Here is a 14,867-nt window from a genome sequence, read left to right on the forward strand (position 1 = left end):
TGGACCAGGTGACCTCTGATGTCCCTTCCAACCTCCATCATCCTATGAGCACTTGTGCATGTGTGGTCTTACATTTTTAAATTAAGATACGAAATAGAGTCTGAAAAGGAAAGGAGGAAAATGGCCATCTACAAGAAAAGATAAATGCTTATTTCCCAACCTTGTCTTTAAATCAGCACAAGAGAAAATAGTTCAATTTGCTTGAAAGTTACATTTTTCTGAAGCTTGTTTTGCAGTCACAGTGATGATTTTTCCTTTACAGTACTATTTTAAGAAATGAAACCTGGCTGTTTAATCTTGGATGATACACATCACATATCTGACAGCAAACTGACTTATAAAAGGAAAAAAGGAAGTTGAAGTTAATGATTTATTAATTAAAGAATTATAATTTCAAGTTAGCTGCTTCCAGAGTTTCTAAACCTGAGAATAAAGATTGCAATTTTTCCTTGGAACAAAACCATGCTTCCAGAGAAACCTGCATTAACAAGGATTTTTTCTGCATATATGCACATCTACAAACAAAAATGTAAGAAAAACCTTTTGCATCATATCTGCCTAAAAATAGATTCTCTAATAATCCATTACCTAACATTCAACTCCTACTAAACAATTTTATTTTTTTGGGGCTAAGGCTACAGTGGTTTCTTGCTAGATTCCTCTTAAACCAAATGCGTGGTTTTGTAGATGTTATTGCTATCTAATTTTTTGGAGATAATACAATTTTTAATCAGCTTTTGCCATTAAATTCTGGACTTCATTGCCACAGTGGTACTATGTTAAGACAAACAGCTACAAAAGTAAAAATATCATTTAGAATGAAATAGTGAATTATTAAATGACACCACAGTGTTGCTACAATGAATGCGATAAAGTCTAAAATAAAAACTGAAATAAACATCCTTATTTCGTGTTTCCTTATGGACTACAGTAACAGTTCAAAGTTTAACAGTTTAAAATAAAACAAAAACCCTGTTTCTGACTTGTTTCATTTACTGCATTCCCCCGCATAATATAGCACAATTATACATGCAGATTAAAAATTTTTCATCATTCATTTTATAATAGATATGTTATTTGATACACATTATCACATTTATAATATATTAAAAGATTGCTGTATCATTAGGGAACAGCATTTTTTTTAAAAAATGGCACATGTTTTACTTCTCAACTTAACTACTAATTGCTAGATCAGGTAATCTAGAACAAAAAAGTAATGCTGAAAAGTACCTCAACCATTTGAAGTGTCTGAGTTCAGTGAGAAGTAATAGCAAAAATACCTACTAGTGTCTGCAGTCCCATTTAAAAAAAAAAAAAAAGGAAAAAAAGAAAAGAAAAGAAAAAGAAGCAATGCTCAACGATTCCTCTGTGTGTTCCAGATAGCAATCCACAGTGCTAACATTAGCAGTCATCAGTTCAAAAACATACAAGGCAGACTATGCACAGAGTCCCAGTTTCAGACAGATGCAGCAGCCCAAAAACAAACTCTCACAAATAACACAGCTCGTGCTGCCTCCAGAAAGTACCACTAGGGCTCCCCTGGGAGCAGCCACTGATCCTTCCCCAAACCAGAGCCCCACATGTAGTCGCAATTAGAATTCAAGAAGCACAACCTATTAACAATTAACAGGTTTTAAATATATCAGAAACTAGGGTGGATTACAGCATGCTGGAAAAAAAAAATAGTATCTCTCTGTTGGAAGATTAATGCTGCAGGGTAAACTGATCTCAGATTACTAAACAAAATTATCCTCTTCGTTGCAGGGAGGGAGGGAGTGGGGAAGAGGGAGCAAATTATTTATTGAGGTATGTATTAGGAAATGATGCAGCACACTGAGCAGTTGGGAGCACCGGTATTTAAAAAACAGTTCTATAAAAAAATAGTAACTAAATAGCTATCACAAATTCAAATAAAAACTTGCACTATGCTGTTTATGCTAAAGAATAAGTGAATAAATAATTGGCTCTAGTATCCATAAACAAGTTTAACAACCTTTTAGTCTTGCTCTCTTAGTTCAGTTCATTTAATAAAAAGTTAAATTAAAAAACATCTTTCCAACAAAGTTGGATATACTATTGTTTTGCAATGAGTCTGCCTAAAACCATCTGAACTATTACAATGTGCAAGGATTACTATTACAATGAGCAAGGAATCTGTACTGGTTTCAGCAGTAATCTCCTACTAGTACTTCTTTTTTTCCAGTTTCAGAATATGTAAATGTAAGAGACATCTACAACCACTGAGGTTGGTGACAATGACTTTTGAAGCACTTCCAAAATGCTAATGCAGCAACAGACAATCGAAAAGCATAGAAGAACATAGTAGCTAACCTCTACTGCACCTCCACCTCATTTTGCCCCCTGCAAACAGCCGTATGCAGTCATTAAGAGAAGAACAAGAGCAGCACAAACATACATGGCGTTTCCCTCAAATATATCATTTGCATTTGTCCCCGTACTTTTTCCTATCAAATTTTGCAGAACCAAGTATGTTTTATGTGTATTTGATAAATCCCAGTGACCTTCTCTTCAATATGCTTTCCCAGACACTCCCTAAACATTAGAAAACTCCACACTTTGCACTGAGCTCCATTCCCTACAACCTGCTGTGTCAAGAAACAATTTTTCTTCTTTAAGCCTGGCTCCATACAACTCATTTTTCTAAGGCCTGTACCACATACAAAATTGTATCTGTGTTGCTTGATCATTCTGCACATAGACGTTGTCCCATTCCTTGGGGCATCCTTGCTGCCCTTCTCAATTCTAACAAATTGGTACAAATTCTATCTAACTTTTCAAAATGCTTCATACATTACTCAGGGTGGATCAGAGCTGATCTCTGAGCAGATGTTTTTCACAGAATTCCATATCAAAAACCCAAGTTCCCACTCCCAAGTGAGAATAGCCAACTCATAGCACATTATTTTGCATGTGAAGTTTTGTGAACTTTTCCTTCCATGTACATCACTGTATATTTATCTAGATGGAATTTCACCAGACATTTCTTGTGTACATTCTCAGTCTCATTACAATCTTTCACTTTTTTTTTTTTTTAATCTTTGTTCTTACTACCTTGAAAAGCAATTTCCCCATTAGAAAACTTCCTCAACTCAATGCTTAAGTACCTTTTTGGCTTGCAGTAATCCTCTTATGCCAGGTTACTCAGTTTTCTTCAAAATCTTTGCTAAGGAGCTTTGTGAAAAATCCTTTGGTAATTCAAAATGTCTCAGTCAAAACATCCTTACTCACATGTTTGTTGACCCCTTTTGAACATGCTTGTAAAGAAGGTTTCCCCTTTAAAAAGGGGATTTGTAATTTATGATTACAATTTCCAGATAGTTTACAGTATGAAGTGTCCTCTCATACTATTCTTACTAAGGTTCCTATTAATTTGCTTGGCAAAAATATGTCATCTAATAGCTTACATTTTCCACAGAATGGATTTTAAGAACTTGCATTACATTTCACACGATTCAGCCCTCGGGTACAAAAGCATATACGAGCTGTTACACACTATCATCGGTAATTCATTTTATCCTTGAGTTCTGTTATAACACTTGCTAACAGAAACTCTCCCTGCCCTATTTTTTTTTTTTTCATGGTACCACAGATTCTTCTTTTGTGCCCTTTGGGAAGCAATCCAGACTATACTAAGAGACATCAAAATAGGCACAAGAAGGAGGGGAAAAAATTGAGCAAGGGCATCAGGAGAACTTCTTCCATTAAACTGAAGTTCTTGTTATTTTAACATGTCTCTACACATAGCAGACAGCACAAACAACATCTTGTAAGCCTCAGAAATAACTGTACTGATCCTGATAAGAGGTAAGCTACTGCAAACAGAAAGGCTAGGTATCATTTCTGAGCCTTTTGATTGAATAAGTTGACACTACATTGCAAGAAGAGCTGCTTTTTGTGATATTGCAAACCCAGAATACTTTCATTATTTTTTGCTCAGGTGCAATCTCCAATTTAAAAGCTTGGATAAACCTAGATGTTATCTGAGCTGAAGCTTTTGGTGCTTGCCTAGTATCTAGTTAATAACAACGCAAGCTGCTGATAAAGTAGCAAGGCTAAATTGCTGGTTAGACATCTACACTTGTGATGGTCCATTGATCTACATTTGCCATTTCTACCTAATGACCTACTCTCTAAGCTTTCAGTCTGTTCCTGATCTATTTAGCTATTAATACATGGTAAGCAAGTGTCATACATACTATTGCCACCACTCCAATGAAAATCTACACCCAAAAGCTATCTTCTCATAACAGCAGCAATAAAGCCTCCGTTTCATGGCAGTGGAACTCAAGGATCTCCAAATCAAAGTTTAAAACTGTGACTGGGAATTTATGCCCTCCACTCAGTTACCTTCTATCATGACAACTCTCAGGTCAAATCTAAAGTTGTCTGTTAGAAAAACATTTGTAAACAGAATATTGATAGGTGGCTATGAGAAATTTAATGAAGTATCACTTAAGAAACTTCTGTACAAACACTGACAGTGGCCCTAAGGCATACTGTGCTGTTTTACTCTGACAAAATAAAATTTTTAACCGTATGTGGAACAAACTGATAATACAATCCAGTGCTTCCCTCTGGCAATCAAGGGGAGCAAACAGTGACATATATAAATTACCAATGCAGGGCAGCATCTAAACTAAATTCTGGGATTTTTCTAAACTGCTGGGCTACCCTCCTTATGAGTGTGCCTTTAAAAAAATATTATAAGCAAGTACCTAGGCAAACAGCAACAAACATCCTGCAGATCAGATCTTCCCAACATCCTTCTTGATCATGAAGCTGTGCTGACATGGGCTCATTCTGTACTTGAGCTCAAACTGTCAGGAAAGCTGAGCATGCTGCTATCATGGAGAGTGGTGATATGCTGAAGTTTAGCATTAATTCTGCCATATACACACAGCCTTCTACCACAACGGTACATATAACGATGACCAAAGCAGTTATGGAAGTGAATAGCCATACTCAACAGAGCACATAGTTAAAATGTCCAGCACAAAATCAGAAAATTCAGCACTGCGATGCAACATTTGACATGATTAGCAATCCCAGACTGTCAATAATCTGTTCTCTCCATGTTTGTGATGCTTTTGTCACAAGAGAGAACATATTTCTCATTGGGCTAATGCGAAGAGTAATATACTGTTCAAGTGGACACTACACTGTTTCACATTTCCTTCGTTATTTTGCATTACCAGGAACACCTGCTAAGGCACACCTCTTACTTTTCTTGAGGGAACTCTGTCAACAGTGCCCATGTATCAGCCCTGCTCAGCTAGCACAGAGCACATCCCCAGAGATGTACTTCTATACGGTGAACATAGAATCACAGAATATCCCGAGTTGGAAGGGACCCATAAGGATCATCAAGTCCAACTCCTGGCACCGCACAGGTCTGCCCAAAAGTTTAGACCATGTGACTAAGGGCGCAGTCCAATCTCTTCTTAAATTCAGACAGGCTTGGTGCAGTGACTGCTTCACTGGGGAGCCTGTTCCAGTGTGCGACCACCCTCTAGATCATGTTGTTTCAATAAAACCTTTATTCACATGAATAACTCTCAGGGTTCTGACACTGCTTCAGAGTGTTGTCCAAGACAGAAAATGCAATAACATGCAGGTCTCCAACCCCAACCTCCCCACATTTCTATCTCAATGCTCATCGCAATGTTCTGGGGTTCAAAAAATCAGACAGATGTAAATGGCTAGTAGGTGAGCCAGGGGAGAGCTCTTTCCAGATTGTCTGCAGCTGTGTCAAAGATTTGAGCAAATATTTAAATTAGAATAGAAAGAATAACGAACTTGTGACATTATAGTTTTTTGCCATAATCCTGTGGTCTGAGGATTGCTCTAATCATACTTTGTTGTTTAACTACCTCTCTTTGTACTTGCACATCATGCATATATATATACATATACATATAGCATGAAATTTGGATCTTACTGAAGTCAAACCCAACCATATGCAGGCTGCATTGAGTCCATAACTTTATCATGAGTGTCTTTGGAGCAGCATCTCTCTGTTTTGTTCTTTTTAAAATTCTGAGTAGGTGCCTTTTCCTAAGCTCAGAAATACATAAGCCTGGACTTCTTGCATTCACTGAGACAAGGCAGGCTGCAGGGACTAATATCTCCCTTCCCTCCCACATGGTTCCCAAAATACAGGAACAGCATTGTACTCTGAACACAAATGTCCCTGAATACAACTCATCACTGTGTTTGCCTCTTCCCCTCTCGATCAATTTGGCAGCAAGCTCCAGCTTCCCCAAGGAAAAGAGTGGCTGTGATAGCCGTGACCTCCGCACACTACTACTAGTGAGGGAAATCAGCCTGAAGACATTTTAAAGCAAAACAAAAATCTTGTTGTAATTCAGTTGCTAACATGTCAGACACTACAGATACCCAGAAAGAGTTGTTGAAATAACAGTGAGTACTTAAAAATTAAAAAATAAATAAAAAGGAAAGAGAAAGCTTTGGAGTTTACGTTTCAACATCCTTTTTAGTACAAGACGACCAAAAGCGCATTCAGAGCTGGGAACAACCTTTTATGTGTTAAAAGAGATGAAATATTAATAAATACAGCTTCATCATTTTCCTTGTAGAGGTTACTGTTGAGCTAATTTCATTTTTGAAAATTCTACATTATTTCTGCCAACATAGCTGCAGGGCTGGAACCCTTGGCTTGAGACATTGATTTTCTGTCTCCTGCCAGCGGCAGTTAGGCTCTCCTCCCTGCTTTACGTCCACTCCTACGGCATAATGCAGAGTCCCTTAGTGTACTACCGTCTTGCTTGTTCCCCTTTTGAAGTCCAGCCTGTACTGGAAAATGAAAAGGGGTGATTCTCTCTCTGTGCCTGTATCCGCAATCACACAAAATACTGAAAGCAACATCTACAGCAATTTACAGATTTGTTTTAGGTTAGAAGAAACCATTACATCTGATTTCCTGAGAAATGCATGACAGTTTCTCACACACTGGAGAGCTTCAGTCCTTCCTATTACAAAGTCTGATAATGTGTGGTCAACCAGAACCTAATTTTTTTTTTTTTTTTGGGCGGGAAGGGGGGAACATGACCTTGATTTAAAAGTTTCCAACTAAGATAAATTTACAACATCACTGGGGAAGCAATGCTAATGATCAACTATTCCCACAGCTAACATCCACACCGTGCTGTGTCTGTTACAAACCACTCAATCTAGTTGTGCCTCACTCAATTAGATTAAAGGGCACCCTAATGTCTGAATGTGTAGGCACTTGTATACACTGCAATCAGATCAGCTCTTAACCTTCTCTTGGATAAATCAAATAAGCTGAATTCCTTAAGCCTCTCATTATAAAAGCCTTGATTCATTCGATAGTTTTTCCTCTGACTCCTCTTCAGATTTTCAATATGCCATTGAAGTATAGGCACTAGAAGTGACAACAGTATGCTCAAATACACTCTCTCTTTACCTACTTAATTAAATCTTACTTCTTTTAACAAGAAATGCATTCATCTTCTTTCCTCAGCATCAACTTGGGAAGCATAGCCCTACATCTTTACTGACAGGCCCATTTATTCATCTTGTAGGCTAGCACAAACAATTTTGCTGTATTTTGACCTAGTCAGGGTGGCGGAGCAGGCTGAAACACCACCAACTCTGGGAGTCGGAGCAGAGGCTGCTTTCAGTTGGGGTTTCATTTAGAAAGTCTAATTCACAAGAACTTGTCTGACTGAGCTCAGGAGGCCAAGTATGAATCCTGGCCTTCTCAGCAAAATTTTCTCTCTCCTAAACCAGTGCAAAATAGTTGCTTAGAATAACATAAACAAAAGTAAAAATGTTCTACATTGTCCAACTGAATTAAAACCAGGGATTTCCTGATCTTTTGCTCTTCTGTTAACCCTGTCTTTGCATTTCTTTGGCTTAAATCAAGAAAATCAAATATTAAATAAATAAATAAGTCATGTAATTATTTTAATCTCTCCCTTCCCTTCTCCCTATATAATATGATATGATTAAGCATAGAGATCAAAAGAGAATTGAAAAAAACATATTTTCATTCTCTTTTTACTATCATTTTTTTTCAGTGCTAGGACTATTCCCTCTTATTCCCTCTGCCCTTTCTTCCTTTCACCCATGGATATATTTATTGTACATTAAAAATAAATTCTGGTTTAGAAAACAATCATTAGGAGAGCCTTAAAAAAACTGTTCTAAAAATTAAATTCCACTGCTGTTTTAGAAATTGTTGTAATTAAAAAATAAAAATAAAAAATTATTATTAAAATATTTGATGTCTATAGAAAGACAACCCAACAAAACAAAGAATTGGTAAGGCACCACAGTAAAAACTTCTGAATTTGGTCTCGGTTTCTTATAAGGCTTATCCACAAGTGAGGATACAGGTACATAAAAGGACTGAGTTTGCAAATGTGAACACCAAATTATGCTGCTGGCATCATTTAAACAGAGGATGCCTCCGTTTAAAATAGGTTAAACTTATGGTAAAAAAAAAATGGTTAAATTTCCTGCTCTGGACAGGAGTGGAGATTCTTGTAGTTGAAGTAAATAAACAGAAAGCTGCTCAGCATGTTTTGGGACAAAAGCAGGGACAAAAGAGAATTCCCCCCCATATGCAAATGGGAAACAAGGAAAAAAGTAAATACCTGAGGTTTAATGCTTTGTTTTATACTAAACTGAACCAGCTAAAAGAAATCAGCAGCTTCATTTTCAATGCATTCAGATTACTCCTTTACCACCATACAAGCCTTTGCATCTGTAAGATGAGTTTTGAGGACTATGACAGACCAAAATTGAGAAAAAGAACAAAGTACAACCCCACTGGCTAAAGCAATACTTAAGTGATATTACAATTTCCCTTCCATTTGTGATTCTAGTGGCTCCAAAGTTTAACTGTACTTGTATTATTCCTCTCAAAAATGTGGAGAAAAAAAAAAAAGGCTGAAAGGTCTAAATAACATGTTTACAACTCTTCAAAATCCTCTGATGGAAAACGCTATATAACTGGTATTTATTATTAAGGCTGCTGTTATTCAGAACACTTGGCTGTGTTAAGCTAAATGAAAAACACTACCAGCAACATCTTCCTTTCAGATGCAGAAAAAAATAAAAACATACTACTGTATGAGACATGCTGGAAATCAAACCAATAGCATACCCTGAGAGCACAGCTCTTCTTTTTACACTGTCTATTACCATCTGACAATAAAATAATACAAATAGGTAAACTAATATGAAAATTACCTTTCAGTAGAATCCTGACAAAAGATTCAAGCCTAGGAGGTAGTGGTCAGAAAAACTTACATAATGTGTGGGGTGAGCAAGATTCCTAATTCTTGCTTTCATCTTTGAGAATGCCTTTAGACCTCACCCTTTTCTTTTTGAGGGTCTGCTTTAAGTTTTGCTGGCAGTTCTCTTGTTCCCAGCCTGTTCCAGAACACCAATATCACATGCACATAAGAGGTATCCTCGTAGGTAGATATGAATTTCTTCCACACTTCTGAACCATGTTAAGAGAAGTTAGAGCCAAATTCATGGCCTCAATCAATTCTTTGAACAGGAAAGAATAAGGACACAGGAAGCCTAGTCTTCTAAAATGAATTAGCTTAGTTACCTTTCACATACTAAAAATATGTATCTAAAAATTGATAAATTATATGTATATATGCATTTTAACATAAATGTATAAAATAGCTGAATATAAATTAGAATCAAGTCAGAACTGAAAATTTCTTATGTTAGCTGACAACTGTCATCTACTCTCCCCAGTAACGAATAAAGCTTTCTTCACACAAAAAAACACAATAATGTGTCTGTTTTCTTAATCTTATCAGTACCACACACTACACAAACAATTTTTAAAATGCTTTTGATTAAAATAAAAGAACAACGCTGTATTTGCATAAGAGTCTCTAAAAGAGAAATCCATTTCTAACCAAACCTGCCCTGAAAATTAACGCAGAATCAAAATCTGATTGTTTGTATTTGTTTGTAAATCTAAGTAAATGAGATACAGAGTAGGCAAAAGGAAAAACTGGTCTTTTCTAATACATCTCATTCTCTTTCCATAGCATTAAGTTGGGGTACCATATGAAGTTTGTACGTATCCACTATGGGATCAGACAGATTGTGTATGGAGAAGACCACGTTGAAAGCCACAGCTCTTGAAATGAGCCCTGCTCAGGTAGTTGAAATGGCTTGGTCAGGGCCTCAGACCTGCGTACCATCAGCTTTCAGGAATGCCAACAAAAGACAGCTTTCACACTATGACTCTAAATTGCCATACACTATTCTTAAATTGCTGTAAAACTGAGTGCATTTAAATTAAAAGACCGGCAGCTATACCCACATTCAGAAAGAGAGAGTACAACAGCCATTAATTCTTGGCTAATTCTTGTCATTTATTAATTAATCACTTCTGTAATTCTTACTTTTTCATGGTGGGATGCAAGCAAGCTGTAAGTGAGGGCAGGAATGCTGAGCAGGTACAGCCAGCATGCCACACGAGCAGGTGCTTCTGCATTCAGCTGACACATCAAGAATCGAGACTTTTCTAAAGGTGCTGTGGATTCTTTCTTAGGACAAGAGAACTTGCAATTAGAAACTACTGAAATCTCTGTAAGCACAGTGGTGAAACACACGCTCCCCGTTTGTCTTAGACTGCAATTTTGCAACTGCCTGGTGTGAGAGGAGACATTTGCCTCACAGTCCATCTTTCTGTGGTCTAATGTCTGAAATATTTATGGTTAATAATCTTCTTCCTTTAAACATCTTCCTTGTGTCATGAAGACACTACTAACTTAAGAAAGCAATTCAATGAAGATAAAGGCTTTTTGGCTACACCGTGTGCTGACAAGGAGAAGGAATACGTACTCTGGAAGTGTCAGGGAGACTAATTCCCAGCTTTCTGTAAAGACAGATGAAACAGGCAGCCAAGGAATTGATCTTCTGAAGGACTCAGGAAATGCTAGAATTTGTATGCAGAAACTGTAGTTCTTTAAGGAATTAGGCTGGTGACCTAATTACTTGTATGGACAATAACAGAAACAGTGGAACAATTCAGGAACCATTTTTCAAAAACCACACCATCAACACTGAACGCCAGTAAAGCGGTAGGAGAAGGCCAGCGTGCTGGGGGACATCTGCTTCTTGCTGGTGTGTGGCAATGCATTCGCTCCTTAGAGACAAGGCTTCCTATCTGGCTGCTGAACTGGGAAGTTAAAGAACCAAGCTTATCCATCCAGATCCTGCTAGAGAAAATGCAAGGTAATGGGAATCTTCAAACAATTATTAATGTTTGAGGAGAATCACCTTTAAAGACAGTCTATTATTTTAGATAAGATTTTTTTTCCCGAGAATAACATGCATTAGAGACTAGAAACAAGTCAAAAAATATTTATTTAGACTCTTATTTAGCAGAGAGTTGCTCTTTGAAGAGATTTCTGACAGGAGCTAAGGAACCTACATCTTTAAACTGAAATACCACAAACTGTAAAACCTGTCAAAGAGTGAGTGACAACTCCCTGCTTTTGGCAGCACTACTCCCTCCAGCGTCTCCCCCCCACCCCCCTTTCCACATACAGACTTGGTGTATCTTACCAGGTGTGTGCTTCCAGCTCAATCTTTTTTGAAAGTTTCAACAGAAATAGCTCAAGTACTTTGTGGGAAAAATACAATGCTTTGAATAAACATTTTTCAGGGCCTCCAAAGACTAAGAAGAATCTTTCCAGAAATTCATACCACAGTTGAAAGAGGTTTCTGATGATTTGCATCAGAGCCATAGAAGGACAAGGAGAAATCCCTGGCTTGCTGTAAAAAGACTAAGGACACAAAGGGAAGGGGCAGACACTGCCAGAGGAAAACTGTGTCACAGCAGCAAGAATTAACCCAGGAACACAGCAGCAGCAGCCTGTGCTTCCACAGTTCAGGCTTTATTATGGGGTTCCTGAACATCTTTTCTCTTGTGTAAATAACTCGGAAAACATGTATTAGTCTTTCTTTTTTTTTTTTTTTTTTTTTCCCTCTGCCATTCATAAAAGGTATCCCTCAATTTCTCATATTGTAGTTTGGATGATTTTGGCTATGATCTGGAAAACGTGCACTGTACAGACTACAGAATAACTGAAGGTAAAGGAGGAGCACTTCTAAGTTCTCCACGAAGGACCAGAGGAAAACCTGAGGAGCTTTGTGTGCCTGCACTAACTATAAAAAAGGGCACATAAGAGGCCTGTTAAAAAAATCTTGCCTTTTTTCTTTTTTTAAGAAAAAAAAAATCAAAACATAACCAATCCAGACCAAACCAAGCATCCAGCTACTCCACAAAGCACTGCTTTTAAATTATTTACTTCAATTTCTTTCCTGTGTTGTTAGGTAATGAGATCAAGGTATTGCTCTTATGAAACGTCACCTGTTCTCAGGAGCAGAATATTTCTGAGGGAGATGAACAGAGCAGGTTCCGTTCCCTTGGCACTGCACAGAAGGGAGAAGGGGAAATGAGAGCACAAGGACAGGCTGCATGGGACAGGGGACAGTAGGTAATGGCCTGGCACCATCCAGTTGGCTGCACCTGGAATCCGCTCCTCCTGTATACAAGCCTGAGCTCCAGTGTGTACTTTGGCATGGCAGCAGAGCGCTAAGTGGCTGAAATTCAGATCCTGCGAAGGAAACAGAAAGCTCCTGCACTGCAGTGCAGTGCCAAAAGCAGGAGAGGCTCTTGGCACGCAGGATGAGTAGCGGGCGATATAAGGCACAGCGCTCTGATCTGCTTGATTAGGGGGCCCTTCAAATTTGAGGGAGAGCAAACGAGAACTAGAGAGGTAGCAACTAAAAATGAGGGACATAATTGAAAATGCAGAAGAGGAAAGAGCAAATTAGTCCCTGCCGGTAGTCTTCTTGGGTACAGGCCAGAGATACTTAGTCCAGGCAAGGCTAATGATGGAGAAAAGACAGAGATATCTGACTACGTTACCAGTCAGCTCCTCTTTCCCTTCCTGTAGCCTATTCCAGCTGGCTCACCTTCCCTGGCAAATGTAAAATACTTCTGGTCTGCTTTGCAAGGGGAGATCTGAACTCTAATGCAAAGACTCAGCATAACCTACTGGAAGAGAAATAGACTCTGAGGCAGCAACCAGGCCACATTAACCCATGAGTCCTCTAAACTATGAAGGCACAAACCAGCATTTAGAAACCAATTGTGGTCTAGTTAGATGGAAAATATCTCACTAATGTGAATGCTACAAGAGATACTATAATCTTTGATTACCCCTGAGGCCATAACAAACTTGGAAGGAAGCATATGAATTGCTGATTATTTTCTATGATGATAGAATCTCAGAAATTGCTGATACTGCTTTTGTGCAGACCGACGGGTCCCTGGCCGCACCACTTCAACTAAATTTGAATGAAGCAGTGCTGCTCTCATTTCAGGACAAGGTAGAATGTGCCGGAGTTTTCAGGGCTATTTTTTTTTTTCCTAGGGACTATACATCTCTTATAGGGAGATACAGGCAGTGATCATTCAGTTTGCTTTGTAAAATAAAACTTTGCTTTCATCCATTTTAGCTCATGCATAGATATAACCTTCTGTGATGTGACCACAAAGCATATTTTCCTCATACAGTCCACAGAACGGATGACATAATAAAATGCATCAAGAATGTGCAGAGAAAGACTGGAACAGAAGATGAAGCTCTGTGGTGAAAGTCAGTAGTGTAAAATACAAGATTGCATTATAATAGATGCACAATGGGGACCTAATTAAAACTGTGTGGTAATCTTACCTTTGATTTTCACTAACGTTATATACTTGACTTTGAAGTCTCACAGATCTTAACATGTAATCAACGTGCAAGATGTTACATGTTAAGGAATCATTAGTCTTTTTTGCATGTTAAAGACCATCTGTATTTAAACAATACCTTTTTGCACAGCTTCCGTTCCAAATTAGAGGTACCAATTTGGGAACCTCCTGGATCCCACTCTGCTATAAATAAAAAATATTCTAAGTCATACTAGCCAAAAATTTGATTCAAGCTATGCATTTCATGCAGAGGGGTACAAGTAACTGAGCAAGAGTTTACAGAACGTGATGCCAGGACTAACATGCTGTCCCCATTGGATCTGTTGCTGCAGCACTTCTGAGAGCGCTCCTGTCCTTCCATGCACCAGCCCATGTTCAGGCTGTGACAGCCTGATCACACTTGTCCTAATCTGACAAAACTATTTGCCGGTGCTCCAAAAAGCCCAGGAAAGAACAGAGTACCTGTTCTGCAACACTTTGCTGCTTGGAGTCCTTTATTCTGCACTCAGAAGATCCCTTTCTGGCTGATGCATTGAAATAAAAAAAAAGCTCCCTTCTCCTAAGGAACAAAGAAAAATTCATTTGGAGCATGAATTGCTAAGTGTTATACACACATCCGCATTATTTTTAGAACTACTGCTGATTTATGAGAAACAGAAGGGAGGCATCTTAAACTAAATCACAGAATTCTGTCAAGAAAATAAGATATACATAGGGTATTCTTTCCTTTTAAAAAATCCGGGTCTGCTCAGCATTTTATCTGAAAGTACCCCATGTGGAGAGGAGCATGTGATCAGAAAATGTTCACAAAGAAAATGGGAACACTGATGTTTCATCCATAGCACCACAGATGTTTTCAGAATTGAAAACTGTTAAAGTTAACTATATAAAAGGAGGATTTACCCCAGATTTTAAATATATTTCCATAAATAAAGGAAGTTATTTTGGAAACACGGTAGGGGGTGTTCCTTTAAACATGTTTCTATTTAATATAATTTACCTTATTCTTCATGACCTGATAGTTGCAGTATCAAGCTCTTCAGCAGAA

At 38.0% G+C, this 14,867-nt stretch overlaps 1 protein-coding gene across 12 annotated transcripts in view; it reads right to left on the reverse strand.

Annotated features, from left to right (window-relative positions):
* ZNF385B (zinc finger protein 385B) overlaps positions 1–14,867 on the reverse strand; it is a 170,818-nt gene that overhangs the window by 40,792 nt on the left and 115,159 nt on the right. The window contains exon 1 of one of the 12 annotated variants that reach the window (XM_083840909.1): positions 6,567–6,570. The exons of 10 other annotated variants lie outside the window; for them this stretch is intronic. Coding sequence is in view for 1 of the 2 variants with exons in the window: in XM_083840908.1 (XP_083697034.1) it covers positions 1,288–1,305 (18 nt within the window). In the remaining variant the exon portion in view is untranslated. Of the gene's footprint in view, positions 1–1,287; positions 1,539–6,566; positions 6,571–14,867 lie in introns of those variants that run through there. One more of the 12 variants, XM_083840908.1, reaches the window with a different exon arrangement.

This window comes from Anser anser, assembly GCF_964211835.1.
Source record: "Anser anser genome assembly, chromosome: 6".
Classification (NCBI taxonomy): Eukaryota; Metazoa; Chordata; class Aves; order Anseriformes; family Anatidae; genus Anser; species Anser anser.